Source organism: Sus scrofa, chromosome 1 (genome assembly GCF_000003025.6).
Source record: "Sus scrofa isolate TJ Tabasco breed Duroc chromosome 1, Sscrofa11.1, whole genome shotgun sequence".
In the NCBI taxonomy this organism is placed as follows: domain Eukaryota; kingdom Metazoa; phylum Chordata; class Mammalia; order Artiodactyla; family Suidae; genus Sus; species Sus scrofa.
Genome location: NC_010443.5, coordinates 2534782 through 2554399, shown reverse-complemented (window position 1 = coordinate 2554399; position 19618 = coordinate 2534782). Strand labels below are relative to the sequence as shown.

Here is a 19618-nt window from a genome sequence, read left to right as displayed (position 1 = left end):
TTTAGGAACAGAAGCGACTCCGCTGGCCTCTGTCCATCCTTCTGGGCCAGCTCAGGACGCAGACTGGGACCGATGCCACCACGGCCCGGGCTCCTGAGCTTTCCCGCTGGGCAGACACCTACGGCCACCGCTCGGTCCTCCCCCAGTGCCCAAGACAGGCAGGACAGTTTGCCAAGGTCAAAAGGGAAGACACGGACCACGAAACCACAACAGCGGCGACTGCAGAGCGATGGACCAGAGGTGCAAGGCGGCAGCTGTTCCTTCCTGGGCACCTGCAGCTTGATGCCTGTGCAGCCCTTACCTGCGGATGAGGCAGAACGCGCTGCATACAGGCTCTGAGTTGGTTCATTTAACCGAGCTCAGGTCTAGCGCGTGTGGAGGAAGGAGCCTGAGGGAGGGGGGCGGGCTCTGCTGCGGGTCCCTCAGTCCCCCCACCTCAGACCACACTCCCCACCCAGGGGCAGAGACCGATTCTGAAAACACCCTGGAAACCGCAGTGCCTTGGCAGGGAACAAAGGAAGGGGCAGAAGTGATTCAGAGGCGCCGAGCTGGCTGAGCGGGGCTGTGGGGTGAGACCTGCCGACCACGGCCCCTCCATCACAGCCAGAGCAGGAAATCCTGCTGCCGCTCACACTGAGGGTTTAAAACCCCAGCCCAACTGCATGACACAAGCCCAGGCGCCAGGACAGCACTCCAGGGACACGTTCTGTCCTTGGGTCCGACTCCTTGGGAGCACCTGGTGGCCAGGCTCCACCCCTGCCCAGCACAGGGCCAGGCATCGAGACATCCCTCGGGCTGCAATCCCCGAGGCTTCTCCGGAAAACAGCACGGATGTCAGACGACCTGCCCAGGGACACTTGCGGGAGAGCCCACAGCCAGCTGCCTGGGGCGAGTTTCGAGGTGCAGTTTCTAACATTTGCTGTAGATGAGCTAGGACCACGGATGCTTTCCAGCTCCTCACTTCTGTCGGCACCCGAATCTTTTTTTTTTTGTCGTTTTAGGGCTGCACCCTCGGCACATGGAGGTTCCCATGCCAGGGGTCAAATCGGACCTGTAGCCACTGGCCTACACCACAGCCACAGCAATGCCAGATCCAAGCTGCATCTGCAACTTACACCACAGCTCACGGCAAGGCCGGGTCCTCAACCCACTGAGCGAGGCCAGGGATCGAACCTGCGTCCTCATGGATTCTAATCAGATTCGTTTCCGTTGAGCCACGACAGGAACCCCTGAATCATTTGCTTTTTCTTTTTAGGGCCGCACTCACAGCACATGGAAGTTCCAAGCTAGGGGTCAAGTCAGAGCTATAGCTGCTGACCTACACCACAGCTCACGGCCACGCCAGATCCTTAATCCACTGAGTGGGGCCAGGGATCAAACCCACACCCCATGAATACCAGTCAGAATCTTAACCCACTGAGCCACAAGGGGAACTCCTGAATCATTTTCACGGAGCTCCATTTTCCATCTTTAATTGTCTTTTCAGGGATATAGTTCTTCCGTTTCTGAAACATGGCAAGGCATTGTAACAGTACTCATTTGACAAATCTTTAAATCATTTATTGCCATTAATTTACAGCATCTCACTGTACACTGCGCGGAAGTACAAACATCTTTCAAACATTGGCAATGTGACTTAGGCAAGGCCAGCTGTCGGCTGTCTCGGGGTCATCAGAGGAGAGGCCATGATTTCTGAGTACGTAAATGCCAACGGCTACAGATTTCGTTCTCTTCGGGTTCTCATTAGTACATTACTGCAGATAAAACCATCACTGGGAATTATTACACAGATTGCACATCTGGGCGACTCTTGCTGAAGAGAAGTGAATTATCTAGCACTTTTAAGGCCGCAGAGTTGGTTTAGAGGCTCTGCTGTTTCTAGAAAAATAGTCTGGTTAGTAAAAAGAGCATGCAGCATATTGTTCTTAGCAAGACTACTCATGACGACGGAACCCGAGTGTCAGCAGCTGGCACTGCCATCCTTCAAACGCCGGATCTTCGTTTTCCACTGTCATGCGGATGCCTTTTTACTCATCCTGGGAAGAAGCACCAGGAAAACGTCAGTGAGAAACCCGGTTTCACCGCCAGCCTCAGGGGCTGGGGGAGGAGCCCTTACCTCAGGCTTACTTGCAGTCAGGGCGAGTTGAGAGAAACAGTACCATCCTCTCTCGAGGTCACTCTCAAGCGCTAGTTAAGTGACTCGTCCTTGCACCGCAGTCCCCGCCCACTCAGCTCAGTTCTGTCCCGGCCCGTCTCCCCAGCGGCCGCGGCTGCTCTGTGCACATTCAGGCCTGCCCCCGACGCCTCTAAGACCAGCTGGTCCCCCGCCCCAGTCCCTCCGCACACGAGGGGCCCACGGGCTGTGCTTACTCGTGCCGGATGAGCCGGCCGCCCTGGATGAGCTGGGCCACTTCGTTTGTGGCGTGGCAGGCGAACAGGAGCCAGTTCCGAGGCTGGACCTTGTAGGCAAATCTCATGAAGGTCAGGGAGTAACAGCAGAGGGCTGCGGGGACATGGAGACAGACCGCGACTTACCACCTCCGGTGGTGATGCCGGCCGACCGGGCTCACACGCCTCAGAAACACCATCTCTTCCGTGACAGCCTCTGGAGCCGGTAAAGGCTACCGCTTAACTGCTTCCCGAGCCGGAGGCCGCGCTGGGAGGCGCGCTGTCACTCACCGCCCGCCCGGTTCAAGCGCCTGATGCCAGGGCGCCGACACTCGCTCCGACCTCGGCTTCGGTCCCCCCGAGTTACACTGTGCGTGCGTATTTATATGCTATAGCCCGTTATCTGAAGGAACTGCCGTTGAACCCCAACAGCGGTCCCACGATCAACTGTCAGGGTTTCAAGCAGACTAGCGTCCGACTAAGGTTCAAGAGGACACGTCCTTCACCTGCGTGCACTGCCTCTGCAAGGCGCCCAGGACCTCAGGGCCTCCTAGATGCGGATTTCAAAACCCGGCACCCCTGCTCCGGCCTGCCCGCCACCGGCCTGGCCCTCGGTGGCCGCTGCCGCCAGCCCCCCGTCACTCTCGAGCGGCGCCCGCAGCCCCTGGAGCTCAGACTTGAAACGGAAGCAGGAGCCGCGCGGCGCTGCCAGCACACACGCGGAAACCCTGCCAGCCGCGCGCCGCTGTGCCCTCACCGAACGTCATCCGCCCGCTGATGATCTCGGGGGACTTCTTCATGTCGTTGATGGCGGCGATGGGAAGACCCCAGTTGGCAACCGGGCCCCAGAAGTGCTACAAGAATCGAGGAGAGAAAGGCAGGACGCGTCAGTCGCAGCCGAGAGCAGCCGCGCTTCTCTCAGCGGCAACGGGGACGTGAAACGGGCGACTGCCCGGGCTGCTGGCTGTGCCCGTATCTGCCTACGAGGTGCCGCCGACGCCCCGACCACACCGAGGGAACCTCGGACTGGCCCACTAGAGAGTTTTCAAGGGAGGCCAGCTTCTTACACAACTCACTCTGGCCACAGTGTCAACCTTGCTAGCACCACGCTCTACAAGGCAGTGTTTCAACCTATCAAAACTTCTCTCTCCCGCCAAGTTTTCATGAAGATATTTGTCAACATCTCTCAAAATGCAGACCCTCGGTTGGGCATGTTTCCTGAAGGAAGTAACTTGTTGAGGGAAGAAACTGCCCTTCAGCTCACGGAGCCGTATGAGGATCCGAGAACCTAAAAATCTCCACCCTGAGCCCTGGATAAGAAGAGACTAAGACTGAAAAGTACTTGTGAGGTGACAGCAACAACGTAGATTTAAAAGGCGGACCAATGGCTGTCATCTACAGCGGCGGCCACCCCAGGACAGCCAAGTGAAGCTGTGCCTGTTTAAGAGCAGACGCCAATGCAACTCACTTTCTGAGGTTGGAGTAAGTCCAGGGACTCTTCCCATTAAATAAACATTATTTATGTACCGTTTGCAAATACTACTCTAAAAGAGAAGGAAACCACATTTCTTTGCTAAACACCCTTTCCATTATCGGGATATTAAGCAGTGTCTCATGTCTATCAGAGCGTGTGAGATAAATTCAGGCTGCAGAATACACTTCCAGACTGCACTTCTAACACTGACTGAGGATTACTACATCCGAAAACGTCCTAAGAATGAGAAACAAGGGAAAGGCAGGACAGACGCCTGCGAATCACCTTTGTCACGCTCTAACAGTGTTTGAAACATTTATATAACACGCTTCATGTAAGCCTGAGGCCCATGCCTGCCTGAATGGCTCCCCGACTTACATCCGAGTCATGAACCCTGAAACTCAGGCACAGTTGTGCTCTACAGACTCTTGGAGGCTCATGGGTCCTGCTTTCAGGGCAGATTCTGTCTAGGACGCTCCCTGCTGAAGCTGAAACACGTCTTGAACCCAGACGAGGGCTGGGCCGTCTCCCCCCGCCACCCCCAGGCCTCTGCGATGGGGGCCTGTCCCTCCTCGTCGCCGTCTTTCCCTGCCTGTCCTTCTCTCTGCGTCACTTCGCCTTCAGCTGTGATCCCAGGCCCTCTGCCTCCCCTCCTCTGTGGCCGACGCCAGTCTAGTCCCGTGGTTTACTGTTTACTCGATTCCCACTGCTCTGCTCTGCTCTGCACGGTGGTCTCGAGACGACACATCTCGCACACACACTGGGCTGCACGCTGGGGGCTCGGGGACACAGTGTCCCTGCTCACAGCTGGGGCTGAGAGCGAAGAGGCCGGGGCATGAAACCCAAGAGCTGAGAAGCTGGGGGCCCCTTCTGGTCATGCGACAGCGTTAACTGTTTTCGTGTGACGAGTGTCGGGTTACACGAAGGAGAGCTCCAGGGCTTTGTATACAGTTGGGATTAGAAGCACCGAGATACACTGAAGATGTATTCCTTAGAATACAAAAGTGCAAAGAATTTCAACACCACTCACTGAAATATCTACCCCTAGAAAAAAAGCTAGTAACACAGCTTCTCCATCTAGTTCTCACTTCCCTGTTGGAAGGGCAGGTTCGGTCTGTGCCGTTGGACACGCATCAGCCAGGGCACTGGTCCTGCAGAGGGCAGTGTCCCGAGCCGACCGGGGAGCCGGGGCCACTGGAGGCGCCCCGAGCCCGTCACCGCGAGGCTGGTGGCGGGTGTGCCACCTCGGCCAGAGCAGGCCAGGCGTGGCGTCCACAACTCTGTCAGGGGAGAAAATGTGCGAAAGCCTGAAATGAAGAAGAAACAGGGTTCTTACCGTACTGTTTTGTGAGGAGTCCCCGAGGTTCAGACAGGAGAGACGTTGGGGGGAAAGAAGAGAAAGATCAGTTATCTGGAAAGATTGTGATGATGAGGTTATTTCAGCCTCACACATAATTCAAGCTTCAGCAAAAGGACAACAATGTCAGCAGCACATTCTTTTTTCTTGAGAAGACCTAGTGAGATTTTCAATAACTTTTACCTAATGAAAATAGACAGTAATTCTATGAAAAAGAAACGTAATCCTTAGAGTGGGGCTATCCAACAGACATATAATGCAAATCACGAATAGCAGCCACATCCAGCGTTGTCACTGCAGGGGCTCGGGCCACTGCTGGGGTGTGGGTTCGATCCCTGGCCGGGGAACTTCTGTGTGCGGCGGGCGTGGTCAATAAAACAAAAAAAAATAATGAAAATAGAAGCCACCTACGTAATTCAAAAATTTCTAGAAGCCACATTAACGAAAGTAAAAAACAAGAGTTAATTTATTCTAATATTTCAACATATTTTCACTTGAACACACAATCTGTGACAACGCAGGTGATATTCTACGTTCTCTTCTGCTGCCGAGGCTCCGAGGAGGCCTGGAGTGCTGACTTTGCGGCACACCTCAGGCCACAGTCCCCGAGCTCCGTCACCTCGTGGCTCGTGGCTCTCAGACTGGACAGCACCAGTTTACGGGCATTTCTACAAAACTGACAAGCTGGAGAGAAACCCAAGGCTGCAGAATCCTACGGGCAACTGACTCTCCCTTTTCACTTACTCCCAGGCTGTCAGCAGAACGGGAGCCCCGAAAAGTAGGTATGTAATCCTACAGTTTGTGCACGCTGGGGCTCTGGGGCAAGTGGTGCCTGGCACTCACAAGACACTCAAAAAGTCTCTGCCGAGTGAACGAAGAGAAAAATCTTTTCGTGTTAAGTGAATTGTTTCCCTGAACGGTAAACTTAATACCCATCAGAAATACATCAAAAGTTTCATAATGAATTACTTTGATTTCTGAGATGGCATTTCTTCTTTCCGGGATATAGTTTAATTGTTCTGTGAAGGCAAACCCTTAAAGTGTAGCTACAGAAAAAGTTCGTGAAATAAAATGATAAAATCCTTGATACACAGTCACATTCAAACAGCTCCTCCAGCTGCTTTGATTTAGGGGGTTGAGGAGATTCCAATTTCCCAAATTTTATTTTACTTTATTTTTTTGTCTTTTTAGGGCCACATCCGTGACATATGCAGTCTCTCAGGCTAGGGATCGAATCAGAGCTGTAGCCGCCAGCCTACAGCACAGCCACAGCAACACGGGATCTGAGCCGCGTCTGCAACCCACACCACAGCTCCCGGCAACGCCGGATCCATAACCCCCTGAGCGAGGCCAAGGATCGAACCCGCAGCTTCATGGTTCCTCGTCGGATTCGTTTCCACTGCGCCACGAGGGGAACGCCCCAAAGTTGAAATGAGAGTCTTTGTTGATGATGCTTCAAGCAGGTTCTGTTATGAAATGTGAAGAGCCTAGAAAGAGCCTGCCTTTCACCGTTAAGTGAAGAGCTTTAGCAGCTTATGTTTCCACTGTGCTAACAAATTTCGTCACCCAGATGGTATTTCATAGCGAGTCCAGGAGAGCACAGGGCTTTGAGGGCGAGAAGGCGACTTCCTGGCCAGGTCAGAGGGCGGAACCCGGGTGGGGACGGACTGAGTCACCCGTGGGGCCGGCCTCCTCCGTGCGGGACCGGGACACCGCTTGTGTGCATCTGCACATGGCCAAGGGCGCTTTTTCCTCACAAAAATATTTAAACAGATGTGGTTCTTAAAATCTAGACTGTCCATGTGGGGATACTTTGGTTTTCCATTCAGGACCTCTGCTGGGATGTACAGGAGTCCGAATCCTCCTGCTGCACAGACATGGCCTCAGGGCCGACTGGAGAGGAGTGTGAGGAAGGAGTTCAATCCGGCTCCGTCCCCCGCTCACCCCGAAAGCACCCGGGACGAGGACCACAAAAGCAACGTGGATCACACAACACGCTGAGAAGAGTCCCCGAGGAGCACAGACCCCGGCGCTCAACATCCCTCATTCCACGTCAGTTGCCCAAAACGTGAATCCACCACGCGGTCAAAAAATCGCAGAAGCTTAACTGTGCGGAGCCAAAAGGTAAATGAAAAGCTTCCTGGGGCGCACGAGCATCCGTTCCAGAGAGACACCTACGAGCCACACGAACTGCCGCGGGCGCAGGGGCCGCAGTACCGGAATCGGCGGGGCACAGCCTTGGCGCTCCCTCCAAGCCCTACGCTGCCTTTGTTTGATTTCAGGGGAGGTTTATAAACACCTCCAACATGTGTAAAGGTTTTTCTTGGTTTACTTACGACCTTGAAGTCTCCTGAAGGAGAACCTCGGCCTCCCCAGCTAAGAGTGAGCTTGGTGGGGGGGACAGCGTGGCGTGAACACGACTGTCTTTCTCCTTCATTTGGAACCCGGCTCGTTTGCGCCAAGATCTCAGCTAAGCCCATTTTTATTGTCATGAGGGCACTGCCAATCTCAGTTTCCAGAGTTACTGACAGGTGCTGTGAGTAACCCAGCGGACTTGCGTGTACAGTACCCAGAGGGTCCCAGTGGCCGCCAGCACGGTCTGTTTGTGTCACCGAGTGGGTGAGATCCTGAGACACTCGAGACCGCGATTCTCTCACAGGCCGCAAATGCTCATTCCATTTATTCTCACCCACTGTGACCTCATTTTCTAGTGCAAGTTAAAAAAGGGGGGGATTAACTATCGGAATGGGTGATATTCAGCTGTTCTTGGCTGGTCAAAACTAAACTGGAGGCCAAAACAGTGCCGGGGGCAGTTCTGCTCCGACACTTTCAGCCTCGGCGGTTTCTGAAGGTCAGCCGCACAGCAGGGAGGCAAAGCCGGGCGTGGCGAGGCGGACACACAGGTACCAAGACGGTCTCTTGAAAGCATCTCCCTCTAGACCCTAAACCGCCACTCCCGGCTTGGCCTCCCAAGCCTGAGGTCCGGAGGGTGGCCACTTCTCTGCTCGGCCGGGATCTCAGTGTTTCCTGGCAAGTGAAGTGTCAGGCCATCTGATGCCTGAGGCCCATTCCAACATCCACGACTTGGAGGAGACGTTCTGTGGACACACTCTGAACACGTGTGACCACACGTGCATCCGTTCCCTTCTCTAAGGAGGGGAGTCAACCTCCAGGATAAACCTGCACGGACCTTGCTAAAACGGTGTCCCCTCTTGCAACTTCTTGGCCCCTTCTAATGTATTCTTCTCAACCAAAATTAACGAGCAAGAAGAGAAGAAGAGCAGAAAAGAGTTATCTTCTTTTACTCCACCCATAAGGTATGTGAGGAGATAGTGTATTAAAAAAAATAGGATAGAGATAGAAGAAGTGCCTGATTCAAGATTTTCAGAAGGAATCAGTGAAAGGAAAGGTGAAAGGCATCAAAAGGAGGACCAGGCACCTGCGGCTCAAACCCAGAAGATCCATAACAACAACAACAACCAGCCTTCGCTTTTGCCAGGCACTGCATGCTGCGACCTTACAGAGCCACCAAAGCACACAACCTAAGCCATCTGCCCAAGACCACACAGCTGGAAAGCAACAGGACTGGGTTTCGAACCTGGTACCCAACTTATCACTAGGTGGAATAACACCGCCATCACATCCAACAAAAACTGCCCCTAACTACTTAACCTTTTTTAAATGTTCCAGTTGTCCCAGTAATGCCATTTACAGCCGTTTTTCCCAAACCAGAGCCAAAGTCCACACACTGCCTTTGATTTGAGCCTCTTCCCTTAACTCCTGCTTCTCCATGGGGGGAAGAAAACATTTTAAAATACACGTGGAAATCCACGGTAGTAAGAGAGACACTTAAACCTTATTCACAAAATATAAGTGATAGGAGTTTATAATCTGTGAAATAGGACTGTATATGTTTGCTGAAAACCTCAATTATGTTGTTAATAAAACGACTTTTTAAAATTCTACGACAGCTTTCGTTTGGAAAACATCTCAACCCTTTGGCAGGCTGGTCTTTAGATGGAGAATACAGGAGAATCTTCGTGGGCCGGAGTGCAGAGCGTGCAGAGCAAGGTGCTGGCCAGGGGAGCAGGAAGGCACGGAGCCTGCTTCCTGAGGGGACAGCAGGTGGGTGACAGGGGCCCCGACTGCTCCACTCACCTCTGCAAGGGCAACGCGAAGGTTGTGCGAAAGAAGCCTAGACAAAGAGATGGGGAGCTTTCCTCTGGTAAATTCCAGGAGGAAGGATGCTCTTTCCAGGGGAAGAAGCTAATAAAAGAGCTTCCGGTGAGAGCAGTGATACCTGCCCTCAAACCACCCTCAACCACTGAGCGGCAGGCCAGCATGAAATCCCGCCCTTGGGAAAGCAAGGCCAGTCGAACATCTTACTTCATCTGTTCAGTCCACAGAAGTGTTTTCAGGCCAAAATCACAGAGCTTTACACCTCATGAAACCGAGCAGGACCTGCAGGGCCTTCCCAGGTTTAAAAGCCCCTCCGTGTCCCTCAGGTCTTTGTAGAAAAAGGCTTGTCTCCGAGACCTTCCCCTAAGCGCCCAAGCAAGGAAGGAAGGGAGGGAATAGGCAGAAACAAGGAAAAGCAGCCCAGCAGGAAAAGCCATCAGAGCTGGAACAACAGAGGCCTGGTTCCTCCTGAAGGACTGTCAGCACACACGACACCTGGACACCCACCTCGGAGCTGTTCTGCACAAAGCAGGAAACTTCTGCCCCCCCCAACCCCCCGGCGTGCACACGCACCTCCTGCAGGTGGATGTGGTGACTCCATTCCCACCACAGGCAGCAGACTCCAGACTGGCTGGAACCGGGTTGACGATTAAGATTCCCAAACATCACCCTGTCCCCTCCCCACCAACCACTCAGAACAGAGTCCACGAGCTGATCACCAGCCTGCAACCCTCACCCTCATGTGTCTTTGAACCCTCCTGAGCGCTGGGCACCAGCTGCCCCTCTTGCTCGGCTGCTTCCTTCCCCACAGCCTGGCATCACTAGACTGGCTTTGCTGTGTCGGGTGAGGGACCCGAGTTCGGTTCAGTAACGCTGACACTTAAGATTGTAACTTTTCACGTAACAGGACACTTCGTAAAATGTTTCTGCTACAAAGACAGCAGGATATAAGAGAAATAGATAGTGACTTGGGGTTTCCAAGAATTTTCACGTCCCTCACTCGGTTTAATTTTCAACAACCCAACCAAGTTGGGTTTATCCTTAAATCCATTTCCTAGCCGGGGCAGCCAAAGTCCCCTGGGACTGCCTGCCCAGGATCCCTGGGCTAGTGGTCATTCTTCTGACTCTGAGCTGGGTGCCCTACCAGGCAGCACTTTCTGGAACACTGCGATTCTTTTCTCATTTAGTCAGCACTTAATCAATTAAAGTAACAGGAGAGAAAGAAAGTATAGAAACAGTAAAGCTACATGAAGTTAATTCTTGAAAAAAAGGTTAGGTCATATATCGAAGTATTCAACTGAAAAGTCTAGCTCTCAGAAACCTATCTAGTAGAAAAAATACAAATTTCTTTCTTTCTTTCTTTTGTCCTTTTGCCTTTTCTAGGACCGCACTTGCGGCACATGGAGGTTCCCAGGCTAGGGGTCAAATTGGAGCTGTAGCTGCCAGCCTATACCACAGCCACAGCCATGCGGGATCTGAGCCACGTCTGCGACCTACACCACAGCTCATGGCAATGCCGGATCCTTAGCCCACTGAGCGAGGCCAGGGATCGAACCCAAAACCTCATGGATGCTAGTCAGATTCGTTTCTGCTGAGCCATGACGGAAACTCCAGAAAAAATACAAATTTAAAAAGTAGGGTTCTCTTTCCTGAAAATATGTGTATTTTACACATTCTTCCTATATAATGGACTGCTAGGTAATCATCAGCATATTTCTAACAGAGCTAAAATATAATCACTTTTTTTAATCTTTTTTTTTTTTTTTTTTTTTTAAAGGGCTGCACCCATGGCATATGGAAGTTCCTGGGCTAGAGATCGAATCAGATCTACAGCTACGGGCCCTACACCACAGCCACAGCAACCCCAGATCTGAGCCCCATTTGCAGCCTACAACACAGCTCACAGCAACGCTGGATCCTTTAACCCACTGAATGAGGCCAGGAATCGAATCCAAATCCTCATGGACACTAGCCACGTTTGCAAGTACTGAGCCACAAGGGGAACTCCCACAATCACTTTATTCTTAATTATATCACACAGTTTTGCCCTTGGCTATACTAAACTTTTAAGAACGCGCATACGAAAAAGGAAATCTTAGTAAAAGCTCAGGTAATATTTAAAGTCACAGAGAAACAACTGCAGGAGTAAGAACACATCCTCACGTTAACTTCTTTGCTCAGATTTTTCCAAAACATTAATCTGAAAAAAACTCTGCTCCACGGTACTAAACATCTATCTTAATTAATCAAAGTCCTACATATGCCCAGAAAGTTCATTTTTGGAAAATCAAGAGTGAAGCTTCTGTTTCCAAATTTAGTCTACCACACGGCAAGCATTTATTTTTCTTTTGCCACTGCTCTTTAAAATCAGAAGTAAACAGTGTTTGCCATAAAATTCAGAACCTAAAAAAAGAATCCTTTTTATACTGATGACATGGAGCCGCCTCCATACTGTACCCTCTGGATGGCTATACTTCTCTCTCCTCGACTGTCATCACTTTATCTCTTTACCACACTGAACTGTTGAAAAATACTGAGCCCTATACTTACCTAGGCTTTAAAAATCACACAAAAGCTAACTAAAATTTATCCTCCTAAGTAAATAAACTATATAAAACTGTTTTAAACTTATATTAAATATTTTGAAACAAAGAGAAGGTATCTCAAGATTAGAGGTGACAATAAAATACAAAAAGGGTCTTCAGGGCTTTCAGCCCGCTCACGCCCTTTGTTTCTAACTGGAGAAGAAAGGTTAATGGAAAACATAAAAAAGTAAAAAGTATGCCCTTAGAGAGACACTAGCTTTGGCAGAATCAAACAATACATTTTAGATTTGGTTCTGTGCCAGGCTTTGAATCTTAAGCCGAAAAAACCCGAAGGCGAGGCCGCCCCGTCTGGGCTCCATGCCCATGTCTGACACCTGCAACTCACCTGCCGGGCGCCGCGGAATTCCAGCCCGCGCCAGGGGCAGGACCGCCTCACAGCTGGCGCACACTTGCCCCGCAGGTGCAGCGGAGGGGGGCGGGGGGCGCCGAGAAACCGCCCGGCGGCTCTCCGCACCTCCGCCCTGGGGCGGGGGTTCCCCCGCCGTCCTCCGCCCCCACGGCCGGGGCCCCTGCGCCCCTGCCCGGCCACCGTCCCGCTACCCCGGGACCCCGCTCGGCCGTCAGCAGCCCCCTCCCGGCCACCCCGGAATCCAGGCCCCGGCGTCTGCACCCCCGCCGCCCCTCGTCCCGGCGGCGTCTGCTGCGGACACCGGAGCCCTCGAAGGGTCTCAGGGTCGGGCCCGGGGGACTCGTCACCTCATGAGGTAGTCGCGGAAGTCCTTGCTCCGGACATAGTCCGCCGCCTTTCGCACCAGCGCACCCGCCATGGCCGTGCCGGACACAGCGCCGCCCTCGGTGCCGCCGCCAACGCTCCTTGGAGCCCAATGACACCAGTCGGAGCGGACAGCGCGGACACAGAACCCTCCAGCTAGCACCCCTCACGACAGCTCGGCCCCGCCTTACGGCCGCTGCCCTCCGCCCGTCTCTCAACCTATGGGAGAGCGCAGAGCGGGAGGCGGGGGCGCGGATTGGCCCCCGCGCGCCGCACACCTCCTTCCCGCCCCTCGGCGGCTCGCGGGGTCGAGGCCTGCTGCCGTAAAACAGTCGCGGTTCGGCGGCGATTGGCTGGCGGTTGCTAGGCACCTGCGCTCCAGCCAAGCAGATGACAGTTCCTGCGTGGGCGCTCGACCCGCGTCACGTGGGCCTTGGCAGCGCTCCAGACTTGACGTGGGCGCGGGGAGGAGCTTGTAGGGCGCCCCGCGATGCGGCTGCGCCCGGCGATGCGGCTGCACGTGCTGGGGAGCGGCGCCGCTAGCTCTGGAGCAGCGCGGATGCCACCGCGCCAGGCGCTTGGAGTCGGAGAGGGAGATGTCGGAGGCTCCGGCTGTTCAGGGGCACCGCTTGTTTTTGTTTATTGACAGTGTTTCATACTGGCCCCAAACTCAATACAGCTGAGTCATTTTAAATGCCTTAGGTGTGAAGTTCCCGTCCTGGCGCAGTGGGTTAAGGATACTGCATTGATGATGCTAGGATGTAGGTCGCAGCTCCAGCTCGGATTGGAGTGGAGTCTGGCCAACTTACCTACATAGGCCTGGGGGTGGGGAGGACATAATTTTTTTTTTTCTTTTAAGTACCTTAGGTGAGAGTTTGGCGGCAGGGATCCTCCAGCATCGCTAGCAAGAACGTCAGTTGGACTGTAAACACCATTGTTTTTAATCTGGAAAGACTGGAAATAATGACATAGCCACCGAAGGGAGAAGGTCAAATCAACTGAGCTTCCATTTATCGAGTAACTATACAGCAGCTTAAAAGAATAAGGATGCGGAGTTCCTGTCGTGGTGCAGTGGTTCACGAATCCGACTAGGAACCATGAGGTTGTGGGTTCGATCCCTGACTCCGCTCAGTGGGTTAAGGATCTGGCGCTGCCGTGAGCTGTGGTGTAGGTTGCAGACGCGGCTTGGATCCCGCGTTGCTGTGGCTCTGGCGTAGGCCGGCGGCTACAGCTCCGATTCGACCCCTAGCCTAGGGACCTCCACATGCCTCGGGAGCCTCCCTAGAAAAGGCAAAAAGACAAAAAAAAAAAAAAAAAAGAATAAGGAAGCTATGAGTGCTGATGTGGAAAAATCTTTTAAGATTTATGGGGGAAAAATCAAGGTGCAGAACCATGTGTAAAGTGCGCTAATCATTTGTGCATAGAGACAAAGTATATAAATTTGTTTCCAAAAATAAGATGTTAGCAGTGGCTACATCTAAGGAAGTCAGGGATTCAGGGAAACTTCTTTGTATACTTTCTTGTTTCTTTTGAAGCTTGGGCAATGAACATAACACCATCTGTTCAAAATAAATAACATTAAAGAAGAAAAGAAATGCCTTCCAGAATTAAAATAGCAGTTGTTGGAGTTCCCTGTGTGGCTCAGTGGTTAAGGAATCCGACTAAGAACCATGAGGTTGTGGGTTCGATCCCTGTCCTTCATCAGTGGATTAAAGCTCCGGCTCAGTGGTTTAAAGAACCAGTGTTGCCGTGAGCTGTGCTGTAGGTCGCAGACGCGGCTGGGGTCTGGCATTTCTGTGGTTCTGGGGTAGGCAGGCAGCTACAGCTCTGATTAGACCCCTAGCCTGGGAACCTCCATGTGCCATGGGTGTGGCACTAGAAAAGACAAAAAAAGAAAAAAGTAAAACAGCAGTTGTTTCACTGAGTCAGATTTCTTTTCTGTTGGATGTCTACAGGTCACACCTAACCTTGATCTTCTGTAAAAGTTCATCCCAATCCATGGAAACTCGCAATCACGTGATAACACCTGGATTCCACTGGTGCTTCAGACAGAGTTTGGAATTATGACCTAAGAGAAGCAAAGGGTCTTGATTATTCATATGATTATTAATAGCTGCTGTTTGCTGGCCAGGAAACTTTTCAAACCTAATTTCTCCTCACATCAACCCAGATGATGGGTGTAAGGGAACTGAACGGCTTTCTAGGAAAAAAAAAAACAAAACCAACAGCTGCTTCTGAGAGAAGGGGCTCCTGGATTCATGCGGGTTCAGCCTTATCCCCTCATGCTTTTCTTTCCCTCGTGAGTGGTAGTTCTGAAACTTGAGCTTTCAGAAAAATCGCCTGCAGTTTCCTAGGCCCCAAACCCCAAAGCCTCAGGAGGTCTAGGCTGGGGCTCCGAAAGCTTCCTTGCTAAGGAGCAAATTAGTGGTTCTGAGGCTGCTGGTCGGGGACAGCCCTTGGAGAAATGCCACTGGGGGCACCTGTGCCAATGACTGTTGTCACCTCTGGGCAGCCTTGGAGGACTCAGCTTTCACCTTTGAGTGGCATTTGGCCTTTGAGCTTTCGGTTGGTTTCCTATTGTGTGGAGAAGTATAAGCTGGACTCTTTTAAGTAAAAAACGATATGGATAAAGGAATGGATAAAAACCTGGCATCTGAGCCCAGTTCTCTTACTCTGAGCCATACTTTCTCCACTATTTCGGATGTTGTGACAAAGAGGATTTCTTTCATGTTAATAGTATTTCTGCTGCTTTAAAAACAGAGCAGGTGGCGCAGTGGTTAACGAATCCGACTAGGAATGATGAGGTTGCGGGTTCGATCCCTGCCCTTGCTCAGTGGGTTAACGAACCGGCGTTGCCGTGAGCTGTGGTGTAGGTTGCGGACGCGGCTCGGATCCCACGTTGCTGTGGCTCTGGCGTAGGCTGGCAGCTATAGCTCCGATTCGACCCCTAGCCTGGGAACCTCCATATGCCATGAGAGAGGCCCAAGAAATAGCAAAAAGACAAAAATAAAATAAAATAAAATAAAAACAGAGCAGGGAGTTCCCGTCGTGGCACAGTGGTTCATGAATCCGACTAGGAACCATGAGGTTGCAGGTTCGATCCCTGGCCTTGCTCAGTGGGTTAAGGATCCGGCGATGCCGTGAGCTGTAGTGTAGGTCGAAGACGCGGCTTGGATCCCGAGTTGCTGTGGCTCTGGTGTAGGCTGGCGGCTACAGCTCCGATTAGACCCCTAGCCTGGAAACCTCCATATGCCGCGGGAAGTGGCCCTAGAAAAGGCAAAAAAAATAGAAATAAAAAAATAAATTAAAAAAAAATAATAAAAACAGAGCAGGCCATTCGGTCTCGTGTATAAGAGAGCAGAGGTGGAGAAGAAACCCGGCTGCCCTGCTTCACAAGACGATAGAAAGGCCCAGCCCTACATGGTGGCTGCAGGGACAGTGCAGGGGAGGTGAAGATGCAAACGTCGCTGGCTGCCCTGAGTCCCACCTGCAAAGGCCTTGCAGTGCCTGGACGCTCACATGCCTGTCAACTAAAAAAATATGCAGGGGATTCCCGTCATGGCGCAGGGGTTAACGAATCCAACTAGGAACCATGGGCTGGAGGGTTTGATCCCTGGCCTCGCTCAGTGGATTAAGGATCCGGCGTTGCCATGAGCTGTGGTGTAGGTCGCAGACGCGGCTCGGATCCGAATTGCTGTGGCTCTGGTGTAGGCTGGTGGCTACAGCTCTGATTGACCCCTAGCCTGGGAACCTCCATATGCTGCGGGTGTGGCCCTAGAAAAGACAAATAAATAAATAATATGCAAACTGAAAGGTGAAAGTTAAGTTTTATTTGGGACAAAGTTAGGACTTAAGCCCGGGAGATAGCATCTCAGGGAGCCCTGAGAACCCGCTCCGAGGCCGTGAGGGAGGAGCTGGGATATACGGAGTTTTTGCAACAAAGGGCAGGGGAGCAGGAACAAAGAGGCCTGGGCTCCCGGAAATCATGCCTTTGATATGCACCTCTGCTCTCAGGGCCTGAGCGTTCACAGCCTGCAGGACTCCCCAGCTCTCACCCTTGGAGACATTCTTTTATCCTTAAGTACAGATGGGGCTGAAATACCACCCAAGGAGGAAACGGGGACCATCAGGACGGGATCAAGGTGGGGGGAGGTGCTGGGGCACACACGCATTTTCCAAAAGTCTGCTGCCGGTGTCCTGTAGGCCACGACCAGTCACAAGGAGCAGACGTCACCACGGAGAATTTCAGTGTTTTCCTAGAAATGAGGAGATGCAAGAATCGGGCATGTAAATCTTCTCCTAAAAATATCTGCCTCTCCGAAGTTCTGTTCTTCCAGTTTTTCCCAGAGCTCAGACGGCCTCGCTCCTGGTCTCCACCCTGAGCTCCACTCATCTAACTACTAAAATAGCGAATTAGTAATAGTACCGACATGGTCTAGCACACTGAGCCCCACAGGTCACGCATCGCATAATCCGTCTCGTGGGGTCGTCGTGATGAAGAGGCAGCTTCGGAAGAGGTACTCGGTGCATGATGAGTGTCACCCATATAAGGAGGTATCGTTTTTGTCGTGCTGCCCAGTTTTCCTGTGGCCCGCACCTGCCTTTCTTTGGTGCCGGTTAGGCAAACACACCAGGGCTCGGGTAGCTTAGGAATTTAAAGGCTGCAGTCATAAGTAAACCTGGAAACGGGAGATCAACGGGAGCCAGGACCCTTCGGTTCAAAAGCCAAAGTACCTTTGCGAATCTGAAGGCGTCTGAGGTGTAAATTTCTCAGCCAAGTTATCTTCCTTCCGGCAGGTAGTTCATGCACTGTGCTGCCCGGGGGTTGGGGAATCCTTTTAGATCCGTCCCAGGTTGCTGGTCCTGGGCTGTGGTTAAAGACCTCACAAAGAAACTGGGGTCGAAGGTAAGGGATCTTCCCTCCGCCCAGCAATTCAGTACTTCGCGAAGGAAGAAAGCAACCCCACGTCGCTATTTCGCTCTCCCTGTTGAAATGGATGCCTCAGGCCTCAGTCCTCAATGGACAATGACCCATCCTTTGAAAGCGGACCGGGGCTGCTCATCCCAAGTCCCCAGCTGCTGCTCACACGTTGCCCTGTGGGGAAACAGGCACCACACACTCTGTGACCAGGGCAGCTCTCCCCAACCCTGTGGTCTCCAGAGTTTGGATGACAAGGGCCATTTTTTTGGTCAAATATATGAATGGATTAGAAAACCTGAGTCAGACAAGGTTACTTTTTTTCCTGCAGCTCTTCTGCGAGCTCTTTCTGAGCTCCTGTGGATGATGCGAGCATAAAGAAGCTTATTCTGTGTAGCGTTTCCCGAGCTTCCTTAACCACGGAGTCCTTCTGGAGGGAGCATCTCCTGGGCCCCACCTTCCAGGGACCCACGTCCCGACCCTCTGAGCCAGGGTGTGTGGGAGGAGCTGAGCCCTCCCACTCCACTCAGTGCCCCTTTGTGGCTGCTTGTATGGGGTAAGTCACTCAAGGCCCAGGCCTTGGCTATGAAGTAGAACGAAGAAACAACACATCATACACCTTGCTGAATTTCTGAGGATTAGAAGGAATGAGGCTTGTGAAAGGCCAGACACGGTCACCAGTTGACTCCCCGGCCCTGCAGCCCCTTGGCGGCAACGTCCACTTCTTCCCTGTGTCCCCCTCAGGGCAGCGTGGCCCCGCCTGCCCTCCTTTCCTGGCTGCGCAATAGCTGGGTTTTGTTTTCTCTTTAGGCGGAGGTTGCATCTTGCAACACCGTCTGTGGCTCCTTCGAATCCTCTGAGCGTTAGCTGCTCTCTTGGAGGACAAAGGTGAGAGATGCTCTCTGCGGATTTCTGTCCTTGCAGGATGGGGGTGGGGGTGGGGGCAGAGCTGTCTGGGTCCTTGTCTCTGCTTCTCCTGCACCATCGTTTGGTTCTGGGGGCGCTGAAAACTGGACAGGGGGAAACCAGGTCAACAGAAACGGCAGCTCCCAGCTCTGGCACAGACCGCTTTTCCAGCCTCTGCTCCTGCGGGCAGAGCGGCCCTGAGCAGTATGTGCAGGGTTGGGGGGCTGGGAGGTGGGTGGCTCCTGGGGTTGTGGGTGCAGGAGAATAGACAGCCCTTTCTCTTCTCCGGCTGACACAGCTGAAATTCGCCCTTTGTGAGGACGCCTTGAAGACAGTAGGGGTTGTGCTGTTTAGCTGGGCGCGCCATTGGAGGTTCCCAGGCTAGGGGTCCATTCGGAGCTGTAGCTGTCGGTCTACACCGGAGCCACAGCAACGCAGGATCTGAGCCGCGTCTGCAACCTACACCACAGCTCACAGCAATGCCGGTTCCTTAACCCACTGAGCGAGACCAGGGATCGAACCCATGTCTTCGTGGATGCTAGTCAGGTTGGCTAACCACTGAGCCACTATGGGAACTCCTGGTCTCAAACTTTTCAATGAAGTTTTTAAGCTTCAGGTTTAGCTCAGTGGTTTGCAGTGTGATGTCAGGGAGAAAACACAAATCACACACTGCGTTTGTTACTTTGAATATTTGGCAAACATTCCCTTTATTTCAAGAAATTCTTGAAATGGAGGTAAAGTAGGAGTAACTCTTTGTAAAACTCTTCCAATAAGATCGCATTACGTTCATCCTCCTTTATGGCTTTCAACAGTTCCATAAACCAAGTGAGTCCCAGGATTGGCTCGTGTCTAATGAACAATTAAAAAAGACTGTCTCCGTGTCACTCTTCACGTCTGCTTCAGCAAACCAAATATAAGCATTTTTTTTTTTTCCAGGGCTGTGCTCGTGGCATATGGAGGTTCCCAGGCTAGGGGTCTAATCGGAGCTGCAGCTGCCAGCCTCCACCACAGCCGCAGCAATGCCAGATCCTGAGCCGAGTCTTGACCTACACCACAACTCATGGTAACACCAGATCCT

The 19618-nt window shown here is 52.4% G+C and overlaps 1 protein-coding gene across 4 annotated transcripts; it reads right to left on the bottom strand.

Moving 5' to 3' along the window:
* Positions 1536–12925, bottom strand: MPC1 (mitochondrial pyruvate carrier 1). 4 transcript variants are annotated; one of them, XM_013984353.2, is made up of 5 exons: positions 12701–12903; positions 12487–12490; positions 3146–3242; positions 2371–2503; positions 1536–2036 (listed from the first exon to the last, which is right to left on the bottom strand). In XM_013984353.2, the coding sequence occupies exons 1-5, from the start codon at positions 12769–12771 to the stop codon at positions 2012–2014; spliced, it is 330 nt and encodes a 109-aa protein (XP_013839807.1). In that variant the 5' UTR covers positions 12772–12903; the 3' UTR covers positions 1536–2011.

Coding starts and splice junctions, on each gene's coding strand:
- MPC1 (XM_013984353.2), bottom strand. CDS start 12,771: ATGGCGGGTGCGCTGGTGCGAAAGGCGGCGGACTATGTCCGGAGCAAG. Junction 2,504..3,145: donor CAGCGGGCGGATGACGTTCG/GTGAGGGCACAG, acceptor ATGTCCCCGCAG/CCCTCTGCTGTTACTCCCTG. Junction 2,037..2,370: donor GGCCGGCTCATCCGGCACGA/GTAAGCACAGCC, acceptor GCTTCTTCCCAG/GATGAGTAAAAAGGCATCCG.